The 22,646-nt window shown below is 40.7% G+C and overlaps 10 protein-coding genes across 10 annotated transcripts; 4 read left to right on the top strand and 6 right to left on the bottom strand.

Moving 5' to 3' along the window:
• Window positions 1-7: 7 nt before the first annotated feature.
• NTA1 (amidase) lies at window positions 8-1,312 on the top strand (the record flags this gene model as incomplete). Its single annotated transcript, XM_037290479.1, has 1 exon — window positions 8-1,312. The coding sequence occupies one exon, from the start codon at window positions 8-10 to the stop codon at window positions 1,310-1,312; it is 1,305 nt and encodes a 434-aa protein (XP_037146374.1).
• Window positions 1,313-1,498: 186 nt separating this feature from the next.
• Window positions 1,499-4,249, bottom strand: MNN14 (Mnn14p; the record flags this gene model as incomplete). Its single annotated transcript, XM_037290478.1, has 1 exon — window positions 1,499-4,249. The coding sequence occupies one exon, from the start codon at window positions 4,247-4,249 to the stop codon at window positions 1,499-1,501; it is 2,751 nt and encodes a 916-aa protein (XP_037146373.1).
• Window positions 4,250-5,562: 1,313 nt separating this feature from the next.
• Window positions 5,563-6,450, bottom strand: CBF1 (Cbf1p; the record flags this gene model as incomplete). Its single annotated transcript, XM_037290477.1, has 1 exon — window positions 5,563-6,450. One exon carries the CDS (start codon window positions 6,448-6,450, stop codon window positions 5,563-5,565), a length of 888 nt encoding a protein of 295 aa, XP_037146372.1.
• Window positions 6,451-6,689: 239 nt separating this feature from the next.
• HG535_0G05290 (uncharacterized protein) lies at window positions 6,690-9,152 on the bottom strand (the record flags this gene model as incomplete). Its single annotated transcript, XM_037290476.1, has 1 exon — window positions 6,690-9,152. One exon carries the CDS (start codon window positions 9,150-9,152, stop codon window positions 6,690-6,692), a length of 2,463 nt encoding a protein of 820 aa, XP_037146371.1.
• A 778-nt stretch (window positions 9,153-9,930) lies between these two features.
• PEX1 (AAA family ATPase peroxin 1) lies at window positions 9,931-13,149 on the bottom strand (the record flags this gene model as incomplete). The annotated part of the gene is made up of 1 exon (XM_037290475.1): window positions 9,931-13,149. The coding sequence occupies one exon, from the start codon at window positions 13,147-13,149 to the stop codon at window positions 9,931-9,933; it is 3,219 nt and encodes a 1,072-aa protein (XP_037146370.1).
• Window positions 13,150-13,344: 195 nt separating this feature from the next.
• Window positions 13,345-13,788, top strand: APS2 (Aps2p; the record flags this gene model as incomplete). The annotated part of the gene is made up of 1 exon (XM_037290474.1): window positions 13,345-13,788. One exon carries the CDS (start codon window positions 13,345-13,347, stop codon window positions 13,786-13,788), a length of 444 nt encoding a protein of 147 aa, XP_037146369.1.
• A 5-nt stretch (window positions 13,789-13,793) lies between these two features.
• CDC8 (bifunctional thymidylate/uridylate kinase) lies at window positions 13,794-14,447 on the bottom strand (the record flags this gene model as incomplete). The annotated part of the gene is made up of 1 exon (XM_037290473.1): window positions 13,794-14,447. The coding sequence occupies one exon, from the start codon at window positions 14,445-14,447 to the stop codon at window positions 13,794-13,796; it is 654 nt and encodes a 217-aa protein (XP_037146368.1).
• Window positions 14,448-16,389: 1,942 nt separating this feature from the next.
• HG535_0G05250 (uncharacterized protein) lies at window positions 16,390-17,421 on the top strand (the record flags this gene model as incomplete). Its single annotated transcript, XM_037290472.1, has 1 exon — window positions 16,390-17,421. The coding sequence occupies one exon, from the start codon at window positions 16,390-16,392 to the stop codon at window positions 17,419-17,421; it is 1,032 nt and encodes a 343-aa protein (XP_037146367.1).
• Window positions 17,422-17,619: 198 nt separating this feature from the next.
• On the bottom strand, window positions 17,620-19,095 carry HG535_0G05240 (aspartate aminotransferase family protein; the record flags this gene model as incomplete). Its single annotated transcript, XM_037290471.1, has 1 exon — window positions 17,620-19,095. One exon carries the CDS (start codon window positions 19,093-19,095, stop codon window positions 17,620-17,622), a length of 1,476 nt encoding a protein of 491 aa, XP_037146366.1.
• Window positions 19,096-21,378: 2,283 nt separating this feature from the next.
• On the top strand, window positions 21,379-22,020 carry HG535_0G05230 (uncharacterized protein; the record flags this gene model as incomplete). The annotated part of the gene is made up of 1 exon (XM_037290470.1): window positions 21,379-22,020. One exon carries the CDS (start codon window positions 21,379-21,381, stop codon window positions 22,018-22,020), a length of 642 nt encoding a protein of 213 aa, XP_037146365.1.
• Between the last annotated feature and the right edge of the window lie 626 nt (window positions 22,021-22,646).

Raw genomic sequence — 22,646 nt, 5'->3', positions numbered from 1 at the left:
CTGCAGTATGTCTTCTTCGATACCACCCAAGACCAAATTAGCGGTAAATTTACGTATTGCCGTGGTGCAATTGAACCCACAGATTGCTCAGGTATCGCAAAATGTTTCAAGAGCTACGACTATGCTAAGAAAGCTAAAAGACACCTTGGATAATTCTGGCACCGGAAAGAATCTTGACCTAGTAGTTTTCCCGGAATTTGCATTGACTGGTTACAATTTTCATTCGAGGGATCACATTCTGCCCTACACATCAAGGGCAAAGGATGGGCCTTCTTTTGATTTGGCAAGATTGGTTTCCAAGATGTTCAGCTGCTATACCGTCATTGGATATCCTGAACGTGTAAGCACTGATGCTGATTCCAAATTATATAATTCAGCTATTTTGATCAGTCCAGAAGGTGAGTTAGTTTTCAATTACAGAAAGTCTTTTCTTTACAATACAGATGAAGATTGGAACTGCCAGGAGAACCCTGCAGGGTTCCAAAATTTCCCACTCTTATTTAAAGGCAGAGGGAAAGATCTATCCAAAGGTAAAGAAGGAAATGCAGTGGATGTAACATTGAAAACATCAATTGGAATATGCATGGATCTGAGTCCTTATAAATTTCAGGCACCATTCCAAGATTTTGAATTTGCAACCTACAACGTGGACAATAATAGCGAGCTGATCATATGTCCAATGGCGTGGCTTCACTCCAGCTCAGTAACGAGTGACTTGAGAAAGGAAGAAATAACTGAAAAGGTTTCCAAGATCGAACAACACACGAGACAACAACATCTCCCTGCATATGGATCTCAGGGTGATTACCAGTATGATTTCGATAATAGAAATATCACGAAAAGATTATCAAGTGATTCAGATCTGTTGCAAAAGGACTATACGGACTTTGCAAAACCGGATATGTCAAACGTGAATTACTGGTTACTCCGGTTCACACCTTTTCTCGCATTAAGGCAAAGATATCTATGGTCCATAGAAGATTTGTTTCCTTTTCTGGAGAAAAAGAGAAGTGCATCATACATGGGTTCTTCCATTGATGGAATATGGAAGTTTAAAAACAAGAATGCAATTGTGGTTATGGCAAATCGGTGTGGAATTGAAGATGGCACTACAGTTTTCGCTGGTAGCTCAGGAATATACAAGTTTAACGGAAAATTTGATAACGAAGAGGGACACTTAGATTCGGAAAACCAAAGTGTTGAGCTACTGGGTAATCTGGGTAAAGGTGTGGAAGGAATAATAATGAGAGATGTCAATTTTGAAGTTTTCCGAAATGTGAATGAAAAATGCAATCAATGCATTAGAAGATAATATTTAATTATTAAAAGGTAATGTATATAAAATATAGTATATATTATACAGTTGGCCTATATTAGGATGATTGATCCATGAGGAATTTCTAATCAAAAAAACCTGCGCCGCTATATGTAACCAGCGATGATTATGTTACCATTACATGAATATAATTTCATTGGGAAATGTTATTAAGACACCTGACTAAAAAGGATCAGATTCTAAAATTGTATTTGGCTCTGTAATTTTCCTCCCGTGATTGTTCAAATCGATTTCAACATCACCAAGTTCATTTCTCGTTATGAATAGTTCCGATCTTCCCTCATGCGTGGCAACATAACTCGACCATAACTCGTTTGATGCCTGAGTTTCAACTGCCTTGTGAATTGCTCTCATTATAGTATTACCAATCGTAGCACCAACTTTTCTCCACATGCGCCTTTCGTAGTTGAACATGTAAGGGTCTTTACCAGGTGAAGACAGCTGCGGAGCAACATCGTTTCTAAGAATGTGAAGTAGTTTGAATTTTTCATTCTTAGAACTTGAGTTATCAAACTGTATTTCCCTTTCTTTATAACGATATGATGTAACGTTGAACGCATTGTAACAAATGGTGAATAAATCGTTATAACCAAGTTTGAGCATATTATCGAGTAACAGCTTGATATCAGGGAAATCTAATTTACTAATTGGTGATTTGATTTTCTGGAGCTTTGTATTCCAGGAGTTTGAATTGGCAAATCTTTTCAAGACATTATAGTTAAACCACGAATGCAGGGCAGGTAAATATGCCTTACCATCAAAAACTTCAAATCCGAATTGTTTTGGTAGGTTATATTCATTTTTTAGCACACCTGCAACTTTCCTAGGTACTAGAGCATGAACTCCATGGAATACTGTACTGGTAAGTGGGGATAATAATTCAAGTGTAACAAAATGATTATTTCTACAATTGTAGGCTTTCAGCTCTTTGTTCGTCCAATAGCGCTCATTTGGATTTGAACCAGACTCTGGTTTATCGGTTCCCTGTTGAAAATTTCTTTCATGATTTACCAATTCCTCAATTTTTTTCAGTTGATCTGAACTAAATTTATCGCTGTGATCAGCCGTATAATTTTGTAATTCAAATATATCCATTGAGGCGAGACCTTCACCTCTTTCTGGCCACTTTTTATCCTTTGCGTAACTTTTGGAATCAAAAATGGCCGAAAATTTTTTATAGTCACTTGTTAATTTATCGCTAAGTGGCGTTGATGAAACACTAAGACCGGTTATATCAACATATAAACCAGAATCAACGTCGATGAATCTTGCATCAATATTGTTGAAACCGTTGCCTGAAGTTCTGACTGTAATAGAATTAGTAACATCAAGGAAATATTTGCCATTCCCCTCTCTTGGGTCTTCCATGATCAGACTCTGGTTGAAATATCTACTCAACAAGTGCAAATGTTTAATTGGCATTTGAACATCGAAATCATTATCCCAAGGAAATGTTAATCCATTATACAACTGGCCGTAAACTGTACCGTGAGCCAACCAGGTAATTAATCCGTTTGATCTTGTAAACTTCAACCAATTTCTAATCAATGCATTGAGTCTTAACTGATATTCCAACGGATCATGGATCAATGCACCGTTAAAGAATCTTTTATCACGATGATATCCCATACCATTGAATTGGGTAATGTGAGCAGCTTCGCTCAAAAATTTACTTGCTAAAGCAGGATGTGTCTCCCTTGAAATCTTTAAACTTTCTAAATATTCTTTATCATGGGGATTTGGATTCTCAATTGATTCTAATTCTTCAATAATGCTTGGAACATTAACCTCGAATAAATCGTCCGAAAGATGAACAAAGTCACGATCATACGAAACTTTATCAATTTCAGGAATCACAGTTCTATAATGATTTGCGGTATTACTTTGCAAAAATATGTTATATTGTTTCCAGTGATCAAAGACAACATTTGGGTTTTTTTTTCCGCTTCTACCATTGCCATTGCCATTATCGTTATGAACAGTAGTGACGCCGTTTTTCTGTAGAAAAGACTTCAAATATCCCGATTGTTGTATATTACTTCTATCATTTGGGTCAACAAAAACTCTATAAGAAGAATTATCATGTTCCATCAAAGTAAGAGAAATTGGATTTTTATAATGATTCAAAAGATAAGACCTTGTTTGCAATGCAAAGACCTCAGGCCTACATTGTTCATCTAACTGATGAGCTTCCACTGGAAGATTGAATTTTCGAGATTTATCGGAATACCTTCTGCACCTACTCTCTGGATACACTACTGGATCATTTCTTTCGATTTCTTTCTTTCTCGTTGCTTCCATCCATTTGGGATCGTTGTACTTAAGCCTGTCAGAAATGAACAAAACGTCATTGATTTCCTTTTCGATAGCCTCCAGCTGAGTGAGCTCAAAAGCTGTCTCGTAAAGAAACCCACAACCAAAGTTAACCTCCTGGAGACTGACCAATTTATTAAACATGTGGAAGTCTGACCAGTCGTACCAAGAAAAGGAAACCACCCGATTTTCTTTTCTCTCTGCCTCCGCAGTCTGCAAGTGTTCAAGAAGAACCGACCACGTGAGGCGCGGATCACTCTCGTAGAAACGCAACTCTTCTATACTTCTGAGCTTTGTGCCCTGCTTCGGACCTAGTGGCAACGTCAGCAGATTCTCGTTCAACGTGTACGTGTCGATCCAATTGGGCGACGTGTCATACTTCATCTTTCTATACAGATACGCCGCAAATTCAGCGCTCGACAGCTTCTGCTCCGATCGAATGGAATCTATCCACCCTTTGAGCGTCTCATTGGTGCCGCCAGAATGGAACAGATACAATTGGCTGTACACAATGAAAACCAGCAATGCCAGTACGCCAAATTTCCGGATTATGGAGAGGTGCGACCGCAACCAGCGGGCCCCCACTCTTCGCGACCACATGCTTATCCTGAGAACCGGCCCGATCCGCCCAGATGCGCTTCGAACTGGGGTACGTTACCTGCCGAATTTCCTAAGTTCCAGCCGCTAAGTCGCTCGAACCACTGCAGTTTGAAATAGATCCGTACGAGCTCCAGGTGCCGTTGTCCTTTCTGCCTGTACGTGTCGAAACTGATATAGGCCCCAGTGAGTATGAAAAAGACCTGGCAGATCAAACCACGACAATATATAATTCAGACTGCTCTTCGTTCTTCACGGATGCGCTCTAACGAATGCCTCGCTTCTAAGTTTATCTTAACGTATCTAATGAAAGATCGCCTTCGAAATAAACTTTGTAAGGTCTCCTACAAGTGTTATAAATTCTGCAAAACAACCCTAGCACAGCACCAGACAGCAAAACGCTGCGATTCTCAGCAATTTTTCAAGTTCTGTCTGGGCCCTTCAGATCGCTCGTCCCTGCCATTCCTCCACCCCTGCAGTGGTAAAAGCGCGACTTCCACGGTGAAGTTGAGATTTTTCGCCGTAAATTCTTGCATCTTTCTTTTGGTCTATGCATACTATTTGAAACACCCACCTTGAAACAACTTGAAACAGCTTACTAACACCGTCACATGACGTCACCAATAAGGAAATGACAACATAACAAGTTACGATTCGTCCAAAACGAACCGAAACGACGGAAACAGAAAAAGAAACGCTCTGCCGGACAGTGTCCCGCCGTTAACCCCGCTGCTGCTCACCGGTTGCGGAGCCAGCTGCCGGACAGATTAAGGTTTGTTCATCTATAACGCCGGACAACAGGAAAGTACAGGAAAGGAGAGGGGTCGGGCACCGGGTGTTCCCGCGGAATGGAGAGTCTTTCGGCAGCAGATGTTTCTCTCGGTCGACCCTGATGGTCATCCCCACGCATCCGTTGAGATACCATTTTATACAGTTTACCTTTCTCTAGTTGGTGCTGTGCAGTGCCGTGAACGGCTAAAGTAGGCAAAGTGGAAAAGCATACTCAAAAAGGCAATTCTGCGCTTGTTATCTCCTTTTTTGGAAAGAAGGCCTCGCAACGACGTCTGCTTGTGTTTTAACGCTAAATGCATAGAATTCAGCCCCTATTGATTTAAAGTACATACACAGATTACACCCACAGCTACACAACGTACGTAACAGGTTGCAAGCACATCGGGCTCGCCACTACAGCGGCCGTCGCGACGGAACAATTTTAGGATATGCGAGAGCTTGGTTTTACCGGCCAGAGTGTCCGGGTGTCCGAGTGTCCGAGTGTCCGAGTGTTGATGTGCCAGCGTGTGGACAGGACTGAGTGCCTAGTGTGTTTCTCCGTCGTTGCCCTCGGCGTTCCCCGACGAGATGACGCTCCCGCCTATCATAGACTTGAGAGTCTCTATCTCCTTGTAGGCTCTTCCGAGCTCCTCCTGCAGCCGCTCGTTGGTGCTTGTCAGTCTGGACTGGTTCTGCTCGCTGAGCAGTTTTTGCAGGGTCCACTTGTCGATGTTGGCGCTCTCGGTCTCCTTGAGCTTTTGTATATACTCAGCAGCGCGCGCGAGGATGGTGGCCTTGCTGTTTTCTTTGACGGGCAACAGGTCGCTGAGCCTGTTGATGGCCAGGTTGATGTTCTCACGCCTTCTTCTTTCGACCTCCTTGTGCGAATCCTTTCTTTGCCGTTTCCACTCCTCACTGCCCGTTACTGGCGCGGCGGCGCGGCCGCGACGGACAGCGGTTTTCCTCTCGGAGTCGTCGTCTTCGTCGTCGTCGTCGTTTTCGTCGTCAACTTTCACGTCCATTGTGGAGGCCTCATCCGGGATGTGGTCTGGATCCTTGAGATTGTCGTCCAGCTCTTCCTCTTCTTCGTCTCCCTCCTGTTCTCCTCCTTCCTGTTCGGCCCCGCCATCTTCGTCGCCCTGTTGCCGGTGATTGCGTTGCTGCTCGTCCTGTCCTTGATCAGGGCCATGCTCGTGTTCGTGTGCACCGAGATGGTCGCGACCATGACTGTGGTGCTCGTGGCCATGCTCATTTTCGTCGTGCTGGATCAAGTCGCGGTACGTTGCGTTTGCTACTGCGGTCGTCGCCGTGTCGTACTGGTTGGCTTCATCTAGGAGCGCAGCGTCGATGTTGCCGTCATCTTGCCTGTGTTGCCTTTTATCTTGGTTGTCCCGTTCTTCGGCGTCTTCGCCATCGAGTTCACGTTTACTCATCTGATTTGTAAATTATATCCCTTTGTTTTGTTACTTCAAAACGTGAAAACCACGTGGAGATATTACCTTTCTCTCTCTCTATCGTCTGGTGAAGATCCTTTATGTACTTTCGCCAACTCCCATTCGACGTCAAACTTCGGTGATATTTTTTTTGATCACGCCAGCACGAGGGGGTTTATGAATAGAACTGTCCGTTCGTACGGAGTTGTGGCCGGGTTACACAGTATATATCAAATAAGTTACTTAGTACGATCTCTATACGTTGCCGTACCGCTGGAAGATGTCACACTACCCGGTATGTCGAGATGGCTGTGGATTGGATGCTTCTTCTTCTTCCTGGCACTGCTAATACCGTTTAGACTTTTCATGGAGCCCGCAGATGTGCGACCCTTGACATTCTGTAATTGCAGTGGAGTGGGAGATACTAGAGAAAGCTCGCTCATTTTTCTCGTTGGCGTGCTTAAACCGGCACTTTCAGAGGTTCCTTTGGCCTCAAATTTCGATTCATGTCCACTTTCCGTTTTGTTAATACCTGGAAAAGCAGCTAAGACGTTTCTATTATCTGTTTCTTGTGGTTCTTTCGTGTCTGGTGCTTTTTTATCTGGGGCAACAGCAGATTCTTTGGCTTCTTCTGCTCTAACACTTTCTTTTTGTTCCTCGTCCGTTGCCCCTTCCCGTTTTGCATCCTCTTCCTTTGTTTCTTCCTTGTCTTCTGTTCCTTCGACTCCAGCTCCTTCATCTTCTTCATCTTCAACGACCTTGGATGGTACTTTTGAAGCAACCTCGCTCTTATTGATTGGTGATTGTGCAATATCAACCATCGACCTAGGCTTTGGTTTAGGCTTTATCTTCGCAGTCAAGAATGGATTTGATGTATGTTGTGGAGACTCCAGCCGTTCTCTAGAACCTGAATCCTGATCACTATGAAAAAAATCTGAATTGGAATTCGAATTGGAATTCACGTTTGAGTTCATTGCTATATCTGATGAGCTTTTCCTAATCTCTGGTGCTTTAATAGCATGGTCGTCATCATTATTCACGCATACTTCTATTGACTGAAACCAGGGATCATTATAAAGCTCTTCAATAGAATAGCGGGTATCTGGATTTGGATCCGAAAGCCTCCATGCAACACGAGATGCTTCAGTACTTTTGAAATTTCTAGCCAAACTATATTCCGATCCTGGCCCACCTTTATGGTAATTTTTGTCTCTGAAGTGAGGACATTGATGATTTATGAAATTTTCGTACGATATTTCGAAATCTCTATATCTGGGATCTGTATTGCATGACTCAAAAAACGGTAAAATATTATTCACCAATGCTATCAGGATTAATCCCAATGCATAACTATCCATCTTTAAGGGATTGTACGGCTTTTGAATACTCTCCGGATAATTTTTCTTAGCATCAAAAAGCATCACCTCTGGTGGTGTGTATGGTGGTGATCCAATCATACCTTCACATCGTTTCACGGGACTGTTGAAATTTTGTGGCTCTATGTGGTACCAGTCCGATATACCAAAATCGGTCAATTTGCATATACCATCTTTCGAGATCAGGACATTCTCCGGTTTCAAATCCCTATGTGCGACACCCTCTTCATGACAGAATTTAATCGCTTCGGCAATCTGCTTGAAAATGCAAAATTTCTCATCTAAAGGAACAGATTTCCATCCTGATCTTTCCATCAATTGAAACAAATCTTTTACACAAATTTCCATCACGAAGCCCCACCCTCTCGTGGTATACGTAGTTGTTGGAACCTTAACCAAATAATACGTGTTACAAACGTTGATGTGATGGCTCAAGCGTTTGGCAATGATAAATTCCTTTGAGCATCTCTTATAGAATTTCTCTGCATTTTCATCGTAAATCATATTGAGTTTTTTCAATGCATAAACGTCCTTTTGTCTATAAGCACTTCTAATTTTTCTAACTTCACTTGACCCACCAGTGCCCAACGTAAGATTATCACTGTCAAAAACAAAATTATCTGTCATATGTATACTCGCTTGCTTGATGTCGTCCGGCAAGTAATCATTTGGATCCGCAATTGGTAGTGGTAAAAGGCGAATTTTTGAATTTCCGTCATGCATGTAAAAACTGATATCGCCATTGGCGTTAGCATTATTCCCAGCATATGCACTACCAGATCTTGAGGGTACAACGTTACCATTTATACCATAAGGATTATAAATAATGTTCTCATTGTTTAGAAAATGGTGATTATTGGCAAAATTTCCCGATGGTTTTTTACTGATGGAATGATTCGTGGGACCGCTGCCATTTTTCCTTGCTGCAGCGACACCCTTACCTGAACTGATCATATCCATTCCTTGTTGAGGAGCGAACGGATTGTTGTTGTGAGCTACCATATTGTGTATCGATGCAGAAGACCTTGCCGATGTTAAAGCAGGCACGTTAGCACTAGACATATTCTTCTGGAACAGAGACGACGACCTTTTCCGATTATTGGGAGAAGTACTTTTGGGCCTGGAAGTAGAATTATGGTGAGTACCGTGACCTCGAATTTTCCTCATTCCTTGCACGGGGTGGCCTGCTTCCAAGTTATTCCCATGATGTGCTGAATCGTGATTCTTTGAGCTTAGTATTTTTTTGCCCAACATCTTTAGTGCTGTCATTGAACCAACATGATGAAGGGGTTGATCGTGGGAGGTTGACTGTGATTCCTTCCCCATTCTGCAATATCACTCGCACACGTTTATTCGGCTTCGAAACAGAGAAATTCTCAAAAACAAAAGGTTCAAACCTTAGAAATAAGATATGTATATGTGTTCCAACAGGATTTATGACAGGAAAACAATTGAAATGAAGTTATCGCTAGAGATTGTTTCAACTTATTCAGCTTTTTCTTTTGTTTTCTTTCTACTTTGTCTTTTATCCTTTCTAATTCCCATTAACTTTTTCCTGAACCCGAAGTTCATCGGGGAATGTTCTCCTCGCTGGAGCATCTTGGCGAATTGCAGCAACAAAATAAAGGAAATAAGAAAAGCAAGTTAATGGATGTGGAGGTCAAAAACTCTCACCTAGGGTGGTCGTCTTTGACCCATCAAAATTCAATTCTCTTATGATGATCAGATATCAGAATTGTTCTTGATAATCTCAGGCACGAGCATCCAATTTTGTCAAGTTCAAGACAGTCAAACGTGCAAGGTTTGTCGATAGTAGAATATCCCTTAGCATTGTATCACAGCGTAGGAAAGTCGCATCAGGGATGTTAGACTTCTTTGAGATATAGGGCATGTCGTAAATAATCTGATGCGCAAGCTTTTGCCTGTTTTTGTAATGTATACGTAAAAATACTATAAGGCTCAAAGTGTCTTGGCGAATATAAAACGGGACCTGATTGTAGAAAGAGGGGTTGCAAGCTTGAAGAAACACAGTGTGGGATAAATCGACTGAGAAGTAGACTGGTGCTTTGAGATTAATCCAAAGCAACAGCGAAACTCATTCGCGTCACATCAATGAGGCTCTTGTTCCTACGTCGTTGGCATTTTCTGCAGTTGGCATATTGCCGTCTCTATCGTCTTGGAACGTGCTGTATATCAATTGCAATTTATAGAATTCACTGGTTGTTATACTTGGTTTTGTTTCCTTGCAAGCTTCAAGTAGGTCCTCCGTTGTCACTATTATGGTGACAGGCAAATCTCCATTATCTGGAACAGTTTGCTCGCATTCAAAAGGTGCCTGGCTCTGATGGGGATCACCGTCTATGCAATGCGAGATGATTCGAAGCTTTTCGTCATCAGACAAACCGGATGGGCCTTCGTTTACAATGGTATAATCGATTCTGCTAAGGCTTTTGTAACGATGCTCCGGCTTAAATTTCTGCTTATTCTGTTCGTCATGCAGGTTTTGGTCAGCCGATGTGTGTCTATGAATCGATTTCAGGTAGGCGTTATAGCACAGTCCTTGGATATCGGCTCCTGAGTAACCTTGTGTTTTCTTTGCAACCGTTCTGAGATCTGTATTCTGGTCAACATTCATTTTACCGCTAATAGTTACAGCTTTTAGGATTTCATACCGGTCGTTTTCATCTGGAATGTTGCATAGCACGCATCTATCAATTCTTCCTGGCCTCAAGAGAGCAGGGTCAATTAGATCAGGTCTACTGGTAGCAGCCAATACGTATACGCCATCTAGGCCTTCTACACCATCCATTTGAGTCAGTAGTTGGTTTACAATACGATCTGTAACACCTGTAGAATCATGGCCTCTTTTGGGAGCAATGGAATCAAATTCGTCAAAGAATAAAATACATGGTTTCACCGACTGAGCACGTTCGAATAGATCTCGTATATTTTGTTCACTGGCACCAATGTATTTATTTAAAACTTCCGGGCCTTTCACAGTGATGAAGTTCAATCCACACTGTTGTGCTACTGCACTAGCTAGAAGTGTTTTACCGCACCCAGGGTATCCATATAGCAGTATTCCCGACCTTAATTGAAGTGGAGAATTTTGGAAAATGGGAGCATATTTTGTTGGCCATTCTAATGTTTCCAGAAGAAGTCTCTTGGGACCCTTTAATGCACCAATGTCTTTCCATGATACTCCTGTGCTTTTGGTGAGTTTAACGCCCCGTAACGCAGATGGTGTAAAGCTCTTTATAATGGTAAGAAACGCTTCCCTATTTATTTTTGGTTGTGAGACTGTGTGATTTGGCCTCAAAAACCCCTCATAGAAAAGCTTTTCTATTAAAATTTTCAAATCTAGCGGTGAATAACCTTCTGTTTCAAGCGCAATATCTCTGTAGCCCAGATCTCCATCTATAGACATGCGATTGTAATCATTTTTGAAAAAAAACTCTATAAATCTTGACCTTTCTTCGACATCCGGTGATTTACGTTTGAATATCTCACACACAAAGTGCTTATCAAATAATGCATTGTTAAGTGAGCTTTTATTCTCAGTCGTCATTATAACCTTAACGGCAGCCGAGTTCTTCCCGAAGATTCCTTGGACTGTATTGATCAGATGTAGAGCAAGTCTTGTGGAACTAGCTCCACCTCTTTGCATAATAGCTTGCTGCTGAGGATCCTCTGACTTTACACTAGGAAATAAGCTCTCAGCATTGTCGAGCAAAAGAACCGATGGGTGACGCCAATAACATATAGAACACCACTCTTGTAAAAGTTGTTTCATTTTACCCAGATTAGAGCTTTCCAACAAGGTATCACAATCCACATATTTTACATACTTTTTTTGTTCGAGAGTAAGCACCTTTGAAAGTTCTTCCAAAATAGTTGTTTTTCCCATTCCAGGACCACCCTCGATAAGTACACAATTCGATGGTGTTGATGGAATTGCTGAAAACGCAGAAACTTTTTCAGTTATGTCATTTCCCTCCAAAATTTTCGAATCCAGCAGTCTTCCGATGTTTGTGCACTCATCAGATGCGTGAAAAGAAGTCAACGCTGGACCTTTCACAAAATCGTGTGCCAAGTACCTCCAATCAGTAGACATCCAATCAAACCTAGCTGAGGGTAAGTACTTACCGCTATTATCGTCTATGATTTCTAGCAGCACCTTTTCATTGTGAAAAATTGTTTTGTTGGTTAGGACAGTATTGTCAAACGATCGCATCAAGTCTGAAATATTACTAGGAGGGCGATCGTTAGCTTTATATTTATCATCAACTAAATGCTGCTCAATTTTTTTCGAATATTCTTGTTCGTTTAGCACAGGTCGCAGAGTGACTTTTATAGCTTTACCAGTTGCAAAAGAAGATTCATCCATGATGAAATCAACATTAATTCTAGTGCCATTTCCAGGTTCAAAAGATAGAGCACTCCAGACTAATGGGGCCATATCAATATGATCTCGGGGGACTTCTCCCGATTGGACCTCTACTATTAATTTTTGCAAATTTTTAGCAGGTTTTTCCTGCTTCGCAGACTTCTTGAACTCAATTGAATTTTGTAAAATGGATAAGCATGCATATCTTGAGTGTATTTCTTCGGAATTCAGTAAAATCCTCAGGCCTGTTATTTTATTCGTTTCACGGGGGTATAGCGACCTTTTTACATGCCAGTTTATTGGATTGGTCTCTCTGTTTGCCATACTACGCCTTCGTTCTGTATTCATGTGATTCTTTTGGGCTCTTTTCAGGTTCTCTCTGGGAGCAACCACAACCAAAGATCCTCTATCGATTCTAGCTGACTTTAAATGGTGTGGAACTATTTTTTTTATTACAAATCTTGATACAACATTATCCACGTAACATATCAAAGCTTCACTTAGTGTAACTATCCTTGTTTGATGTAAAATTTCGTCTTGAAAAAACGTTGCATGGCTCTCAATTATTTCCCAATCATCGCTTGTCAAAGGTTCTACGAAAACTTCCTGGGCTATATGCCGCTGATCCAATCGTTTTATTGCCAAACTAACCTGAACTCCGCTTGTTAGATTTGCCTCTTTTGCTAGGATAGGATTGATATCAATCGTGGACTGTCCATTGAGATATCCTTGTGAATCGTAGCCGTTCCAACCCACGTGTAATTTTTCTTCACCGTTGAGTAGTATGGAAATTCCAAATTCCTGAATGGGTATCCCTGTGGCTTCCAATGTCTGCACAACTGACCCTGGTAAACTGACAAAGTTATCATTAACATCATTGGATAGGTTAACTCTGATATGGTGAAAGAATAACTGCTCCTCAGTCTCCTTCGTCATTGTCTGCTTTTAGCTCTTTTTAGTCTCTGTCTTTTAGTTTACAACTTATTATTATTAAACTCGCTTTTGATCAACCAAGCAGCTTTTAAACAGAACAGAACAATCTTTCAAATAATCTTTCTCATCAATTAGGGAATCTTCATCACCAAAAGAGTACCTTTATATACTGAGATTACACTTCAGGTAACGTGCAGAATGGCCATTCAGTTTATCTTATGTTTCAATAAACAAGGAGTTGTTCGTTTGGTCAGATGGTTCGACATATGTCAGGTCGATTCGCAGAAGCCGCAAGATATGATTGTACAAATATATAGGCTTATATCGTCAAGAGATCATAAACACCAAAGTAACTTTGTGGAGTTTTCAGACTCTACAAAGCTAGTCTATAAGAGATACGCGGGCCTTTATTTTGTAATGGGAATAGATTTACAAGATGAGGAACCGATTTACCTTTCGCATATCCATTTATTTGTAGAGGTACTTGATGCATTTTTCGGTAATGTTTGTGAATTAGATATTGTTTTCAGCTTTTACAGAGCATATATGGTTATGGATGAAATGTTTATAGGAGGTGAAGTTCAGGAAATTTCTAAGGAGGTTCTTCTTGAGAGACTAAGTATCTTAGATAGGTTAAATTAGCAAGCTCAAAAGTACGAAAACTCTCTGTTACCTTCTTCATCAATAATGTTTTTCGCTACATCCCAGATGCGTTGCGAAACTTCTTCGATGGATTTGTTTGTGACATCGATCACTTTAAGGTCGTCTTTGATATCATGAGTATAACTGTTTAAATATTCAAAAGTTTCGAAGAACTTTTCTTTCACTTTCATTTGAAAGTCTGATTTTTCGTATCTCTCAGAACCAAACCCATCCCTGACCTCAAGATCTCTATGATCTTCATTTGTGAGAAAGATTGTTAAGTCAGGTTTCAAAAGCCCCTTATCTGGTTGTAGGCACCATTCAAGATTCATATTCTTAGTTTCCTTCGCAGCTGAATACGCAATTCCAGAGTAGACATATCGGTCCATCACAACATGTTCCCCTTTACTCAACGATTCTTTGATCTTCTCAGCTACTTCCCATCTATTTGCAGAGAAAAGAAGGTGAATGGCCTGATCTGGCAGTTGACTCTTTTCTTCTGTCAAGTATTCGTCAATTAGTTTACCAATTTGCGTTGTTCGATCCGGAAACTTGCGCAACTCGGCATTTGGTTTCAGTCTTTGGACGAGTATTGTGCATTGTGTAGTCTTACCAGTTCGATCCAGACCCTCAATTAATATCAGCTTTCCCCTAGTCATAGATTCGTCTCGAGCTAACTTCCTGGTCCGTTGCAATCATATATTCTCTCTTTTGCTTTGTTAGAGGGCATCGAACAAATGCTAAGCGCTCCAAAACGAATCAAAAGGTTGATAGCCTTGGATCACATAAAACATGGAAGACTGCACTGCTAAACAAAATAAGCGAGATGATTTAGGTTTCAGGTATAGGAGCTTAATATTACGATATCATGAAGTGGGGGTTTTTTTAAGACTACTTTTGTGCTCTCTGTGATGCGTGTGCTAACGCAATTAACAATAAGAAATTTTAAGCATTGTCAATCAAGAAGCAAATGAAAACACTTTGTTAACGCCGGCCGTCCCTACATCATTGTTTGTTACTTCTACAGACCTCTTTGCACACGCACAGAGCGAATCAGGTTCAGGCGTTGAATGCCTTAGTGCAACAGATTTAAATTGCAAAAAGTCAAATTATATTGCCACCATGGATGAAAACTTTCTGAATTGTATGGCTTTACCAAACCCTTACTTTACATTGGGGTCTAATGGCATATCTGAAGGTCGAGCTTATACGATACCCAGACTAAGGGCAGACATAAATCAACTTTTCTCTAAATGACAATCACTTTGATAAAAAGATCAACTGCGATTGAATATACCTTGAGATAACAGTACCGCTATGCCGAAGTTGAGACCAACCTCTAGAATAGGAGCTCATTATGTACTTTGCAAGCTTTTCAATTTCCATGGCATTATATATTTCGCTAGAACATTCAATTGGAGCCTCTTAAACTAACTCACCTAAAAAGAGTGTTGCGTTCCAATCCACGTACAGCATCCTGCAAGATTCCATTTTTTATTAATTCTTTGAGTGTTCCAGTAAAGGTTAGCATTGAATCACAGACGACAAGTTTTTTTTGAATTGTCGTAGAATAAGGGCATATGATAGACTCTATTTCTTCCGTTGTATCATCTAAGAAGGAGACGTTTCTTGTGTTTTTTATAACAAGGACTATTTCAATATGCTTTTGGGTGAAATTCATTTAATTGAATTTCCAGGTGTCAAAACATGTTGGACGTTGGTAGAGATATCTCAGAGTTGAAATCCCCGTTAGACGTTGCTGTTTAGTGGAACGTTATAACTTCCTATGCTTAGCAATGATACCTTCTCTTTTTATGTTGAATAGAACAAAGCGCGAAGACAGATGAAAAAATATGCCGGGTGCTCGAACGCAAGGGAAAGAACTTAACTAGATTTAAGGCTCTAGGTGAATTGCCAATGTTGTTATCGTTCAGTCATCTGGATCGTTGAACAAAAAGAGCATTAGCTGAAATCCTACGGTTTGCCGAGCGATAAAATCCACGGTGAAATTCAGACTGACCACGTCACTTGTCACTTTCATAAGACATCTCAGAAATTTACTTCGTTTCTATCTCCATTCTCCTACGCATCCTGTTACTGGTGTTCAAATATCTAAAGTCTCTATTTAGGGGCTTTGCAGTGAATACGAGCCAGCATGACTTTTTTTAATCGCCAGTTTTGATGACTACTTCGATGACTATTTCGATGACTACTTCGATGACTATTTCGATGACTATATCGATAACTGTTTCAATCATCATTTTAAAAGATTAATGTGAGGACTACTTGCATGAATCACACGAGGGCTATTAAATGACTATCCCAACGATTTTTCACAGGAAGACTTCAAGTAGTGATAGCTTCTTCTCTTTTCTTCGCAGTAGCAGAGTGCACTCGGTTATATTTACTTGCAAGAACCTTATGTCCTAAAACGAATAGTTAGTCAACTAGGAGTCGTCATCCAACAAAATGGATGCAACATGGCTTTTTTTTGTTTGGTTATTCCAAAATCAAAATTATATAAGAGCGGTTGCCGCAGCTCACCATATGGTTTTGGGAGAACATCTGTAAGTCTGAGCTTGAAAGACCTTATCCTGAGCAATGTCTACAAAGAATTATCATATATTTCAACCATTTGAGAAAGATGGCAAAAAATATGCTGCGATCCCAAAAAAAGTGATGAAGAGTGAAAAGGTTCCATCGATTAATGATCTTACCGTTATTGACAAAAATGATATGAACAGTATCACAAAAAAACTTGAGTCCTATGGAATCTGCATTGTTAAAAAGTATTTGAACGCCGCTCAGTGTGGCAAAATCAAAACAGAGCTTCAACCACACTATTATCGGAAAAGTGAATGGAACGGCTCTCCTTTCCCAAAAGAAACAACAGTTGTCACCAGAGCTGTCTTGAAGTCACCCACATGCTTGGAAAAGATCGCTTGCGATGATATGTTTTATAAGGTGTCGCATCATTTTTTATCCGAATCTAATATATTTTGGATTGGCGACGGTAACTTGAGAAGCTCCTCATCAGATGTTCAATTGTATTCCGGTATCATTTATCGTGTTGGTCCTGGTGCTCACGAGCAAATGTATCACAGGGAGGACATGTCCCTACATAATGTGCATCCAAGCCGGAAAGAGTATCATTATGGTGATGATACCCAACTTGGCCTTGCTATTGCCCTCACTCCAATGAATAAAAATAATGGTGCAACTAGAGCAATTATTGGTTCCCACTTATGGGGCCCGCTGGATGGTCCTGGTCAATATGACAAAAATATGGAAATTTATCTTGAATTGGATGAGGGAGATGCCGCCTTCATGCTTGGCACTACCTACCACGCAGCTAGCGCCAACGAAAGTGACGCGGACCGAATTGGTGCTTTCTTCTTCATGAACAAGAGCTATCAAAAACAAGAAGAAAATTATCATGTTGACACCCCCACATCCTTCTTTGAGAATCTTTCATTTCAAGCTCTTAAAGTTCTAGGTTTGCATACCAGTTTACCATTTTGCGGACATATTGATTATACTAGTCCTGCCTTTAAGTTAAATCCTAAACTCAAAGAGGCGTCGACATTAAGTAAAGGAAATTATACAGAGATTATATATCCCTCTTTTGAATAGAGTCGCGAAACGTCTATAGAAATTTGATGTTAAATAATAGATATTTTTTGAATTTAAATTGAACAGAAAACTGAAGACATTTAGCATTTATCAAGCAGGAAGATCTTTTCTGTAGAAGATACAGGCATGTACATTTTTGGATTGATTCAAATTGGAACTAAAAATATATATATAAACTTGCTATTTAGAATCTTGACTTCAAATTTTGACATCCTCAATCTTGCGACTTAAACAAAGTTTAAGTACCTCTTTGATTGCATTGGTAACCTGTTCAAGCTCTTTCTTTGAAATCACGAAAGGAGGCATAATATAACACAGGTTTCTAAAAGGTCTGATATAAACATTCCGTGCAATAAATTGCTGCTGAAACCAAGGGATGTCGATGGTATCTTTCAACTGCACTACCCCAACTGCGCCGCAAACCCTCACATTGTCCACAATATGGGCCATAAGCTCTTCATCCTTTGTAATATCAACATATAGCTCTTTAAAGAGCTGGTGTTCGATATTGCTAACCTGGGTTTTCCATTCTCCCCTCAATAAAATTTCGAGGGATTTGTCTGCTACACTACAAGCCAAAGGATTTCCCATAAAAGTTGGGCCGTGCATGAAATAGCCCCCAGTGGGTCCATTTGGTGAGGATAATCCCGTGGCGATTTCTGGAGTCGTTACAACAGCGCTAAGTGTCATATATCCACCGGTCAATCCCTTACCTATGCAGATAATATCTGGAAAAACATCTACCATATTTGCAGCAGAAACGCCTAAAAGTTTTTGATATTTTTCGCAATGTTTAAATGCGAATATCTCGCCGGTGCGACCAAACCCCGTCGCGACTTCATCCATAATGAAAGGTATTTCGTATTCATTACATATTTTTCTTGCCTCAATCAGAAACTGGGGATGATACAATCTGATACCACCTGCGCCCTGAAGCAAAGGCTCCAAGATAACGGCACAAATTTGGTCCCCTTCTTGCTCTATCGCCTGCTTGAATTCAGAAAAGTCTCCCTCATTCCATTTTGTAGTTTCCGCGAATAAGTCCGGATTCTCTAGACATATATCAGAGGTTGGAAGGGTGGTAATCACAGTGGGTGCCTTTACAAAAATATTTTTAGCAACATTATTTTTGTATATGGAGTGCTTGCAATTTACTGGATCAGAAACACTCATAGCACCAAAAGTATCGCCGTGAAAGCCGTTTCTAATTGTCAAAAATTTGCTCTTATTCGACTCTCCATTCGAAATACTAAACTCATATTGTAGGGCCATTTTCATTGCGACTTCCACTGCAGCAGAACCAGAATCAGCTAAGAAAACCTTTTGAAGTTTTGTGTGATCAAGGATTTTTATAATTTTTTGGCCCAGGTCAATTGCAGGTCTGTGTGTTAGTCCTCCAAACATAACATGTGATACTTCGCCGATCTGATCGAACATAGCGCGATTCAACTCCGGATTGTTATATCCATGAATCACACACCACCAAGAAGACATCGCCTCCACAACAGTATTTTCAGCTGGGGTAGTGGAGTCGAGCGTGATTTTGCATCCGTTTGCTGACGCCACTGGGTACACTGTAATCGGGTCACTGATATTAGCATATGGGTGCCATAAATGCTCTCTGTCAAACTTAAGTAAATCCTTCACTTCTGAGGAATATTCAATGGGCTCCATGATATTTTTTAATTGGTTACTTTTCTGACAGTGAATAAGCAGCCATAACCCATAATAGGCACTTCTTATATAGATTTCGTATCATTTTCCGTGAAAGCCAGAAACACCACCATACTCTCGTTTAATTGTTCAATAATCATGTTGCTTGATATTATTATAAAACGTCTGATCATTTCACATATGCATTAAATTGCATAATTGGTTTTGCATGCTACCTTGTATATCGTAGTATTATTTTTATAGTTTTTCAAATTTTTAGTCGTGCCACTGTGACTCAAATTCTGTATTTGGAATTTGAATCTGGTCTCACTAAAAAGCAGTGTTTTTAGAGAACAGAGGTAAAATGTGTTGAATCGTATCGCCCAATGATCTGCAGCTACGTCACGTATTTTTCAAGATTTGACAGCTCGCGCACAGAGTCATTGAACTCTTCTTACGAGTTCCTTACAGATGGGCGCCTCATGGGCAAATAAGGAGCTGCCTACATAATGCCATCCTTGTTATTTTCGACATCATGCGCACTTTTACTTCCCCTCTCTTAATCTGCCTCTCATGCAAAGAGTAAGTGTCCGATGCATCTGAATCACTTCAGAAAGCTTCTGGCGTGACGTGCTACCAAAAAACTCGGAGCTCGGCCAGAGCTAAGCCAACATCGTGAATCTTTGAGAAATGACATCGGGTACGCTCACGTAGCGTTGTTCAACTATGTTTGGTACAGTAGTTAGCACGAAAGATTAAGCGAGTTGACTTCAAGCTCAACTGTCACATATGTTCTGAGTTTTCGTAATCCAGCAGGAATGAGGGATGCGCATTCCTCCGCCCTTCTTATAGTATAATTCGTTTTCAAGGAAGCTCTTCAACACTTTGAAGTCATCGAATGTGTCTAGACTACTTGCGTAAGCTGAAACTTGAAGTTTGCAATTTCAGCAAGAGCACCCCGGTCCTATTACAGTTGCGTGCATTTTTATAAAGCACGTATATTGAAGAACGAAAAGCTATCGTTCAAATCAATTGCTCCTATCCTTGCTCTGGGTTCAAAATCGTGAGACCCACTTCAGTGGAATGAAATTTACTCTTGAACATCACCTTCAATTCCAAGTCCCACAGGCGCTTAGGGGGCTTGTGATACTGAGTTTACGTGCTTGCAATAGTCACGCCAATTGGTTTTCCCGCTGCGTATGTGCCATGTCTTCGCTATTTGGCCTCCATTTTTGGTAAATCAAAGCACAATGAAGTCAAAAACCAAATTTACGGAGGTAGAATTGGAATACTAATGCATCCGGTATATACGCTGCTATTGAAAAGAACGGTGAACTTAGATGCAACAACAATTACACTTTCGGAACCATAGGTCCAGAGAGCTCCGTGCACATGAGGTCCGTGGCCTAAGTTATTTACTTCGACGCACTATATGAAACCAACTCCCTCAATTTCCTGCTCGCATAAAACTAGCGTTTCTTTAATTGTTTTACCAACCCAGGAATGATAAAAGATGAGAATAAGCAATTTTCTGTTCGGCCGGCACTATACATTTCCGCTGAAAAGATAACGCTTGGCTTGTCTAACATGATACAGATAAGAGGGCTTTCCGTATGCTTTGTCCCAGTATCTGAAGGAGTGCGTCATGATCATTTGTGCCTCCCCTGGTTAGATGTTGTACAAGAGGCATCGACTTTCTCCTAAACAACAACCAATTGGTCTTCTGTCGCTTGGTGAAAAAGTCACAGGATTCAGGGTGCATAACTAAACAGAGAAACGCAAACAGCGGGCGAGATGGATAGTATAGCTACACTAGTTCACAATTCTATCGTAGATGTTTCGGTTGTCAGCTGCTCTTTTCTTATGATGACTTGGCGCCAAGTTGTACTTGAAGTAGAAGAGCATGTCCACGTTTTTGCTATGGTGTTCAGCAGACAGGGCATTGGCTGAATATACCAAGCAGAAGAACGTACGTACAATATGTGAAACATATCCGTTTTGCCATGGCCTATCAGGGCTCCTCCTTTTTTGAAATATGGGTGTCCTTTTTCGTTTTTGGTTGAAACTCAACATCGATAAGTAAGGCTTAACAAAAGTAGGGTACACCAATGACATCAGCGACGCCGTGGAAAGGTAATAATAGTGTGCAGAAGCCTGTGTAGGTTTCCAAATCTTGCTCATTCGTCTCTTGTATAAAAGGAGAATCAGAATATGTCTTACCGTAATTCCTTGTTTGTCCAAGTGTAGTGCTTCCCTTTTTGCTCAATTACTAGAGAGCTAAAAACTCAATAACTGCAAAAGAAAATGGTATCCATTCGTTATATCGGTCAAAGTTTGAGCTTATTTCGACTTGCCTTGTCTGCTGCGCCAGTTCAAACCAATTCTCCGGACGCAACATACGTTGCTAACTTCACCAGTAGAGTCGAAGGCTCGATTAGCTTTTCTGCCACCAATGGTTCCGTGCTGGTAGATGTGAACTTGAGCAATTTGCCATCTTCTGGCGGTCCCTTTTTATACCATATCCATCAGCTGCCGGTTCCTAGTGACGGTAACTGTACGGGTACTGCAGGTCACCTAAATCCATATAACGGGTCTGAAGCTGCCACTTCCCCCGCAGATAAAGAAGTCGGCGACTTATCAGGAAAGCACGGTAGAATCAATGGCCAATCATTGCAAACTAGTTACATTGATGAATATCTTTCTTTGAACGATAATGATCCTGCGTTTATAGGAAATTTGTCTGTGGTGGTTCACTATGCCAATACGACTAGGATTGCGTGCGCTAATATAACGGAGATGTTTGCAAATTCATCGCAACCAAGTACCTCGAGGGCTTCACAGGGTCAATTTTCTGTTTCCTCTGCAGGTGGTGGAGCAGGAACATTCAATAGCGGCTTTTTGATGGTTGTTGGAGCCTTTTTTGGTGAATTGGGTCTATTGATATGAGTGACATAAAACTCCGAAGGTAATCCACACACATTATGAAAAAAACTCTCTACTGCTCGTCAGGATTCGACGTGATCGTACTATATATTCTTATTAAAAAATGCTTTCTTCAATCGAACAGCTCCCCAGAGCTATCTTGGATGTCAGCATGTGTTCAGTTAATATTCTCTTCAAATAGGACTCAGCTCAGCTACGCATAACAATCTTAGAAACGAGCATGCGTTCAGATAACATTTATTGAATACTGGCATAAAAAGAGAGATGAGTGTGTCACTTATTCATCTGTAATCTTATTTTAACAGTCTTATCTGTCACTATCTCAGCTAACGATACTGATATGGGCAAACATTTAACATGAGTATATGACAGTTAATAAATGCAGCATAGCCGCATTAAATGGAACCCTTGAAATACAACAGCCACGTTAATATTAGCATTCACTCCTTCATTTAACCTTACTAACACTATCAAAAAACTTCATTAGTTTGAAATTTTCGAACAACCTACATGTTTCAAGAATTAATATTACGAATAGAAACGCACTGCTTTTCTGTTCCAGTTGATACAGGAGGTAGTGCCTTATTGTTGCCAAATAGGCGCATCTTCAACCAAGCCAACATAGCGAA

The sequence above is a fragment of the Zygotorulaspora mrakii genome, chromosome 7 (genome assembly GCF_013402915.1).
Source record: "Zygotorulaspora mrakii chromosome 7, complete sequence".
Taxonomy (NCBI): domain Eukaryota; kingdom Fungi; phylum Ascomycota; class Saccharomycetes; order Saccharomycetales; family Saccharomycetaceae; genus Zygotorulaspora; species Zygotorulaspora mrakii.
The sequence above is the reverse complement of the archived record's forward strand: the minus strand, read 5'-3'. Positions and strand labels throughout refer to the sequence as shown.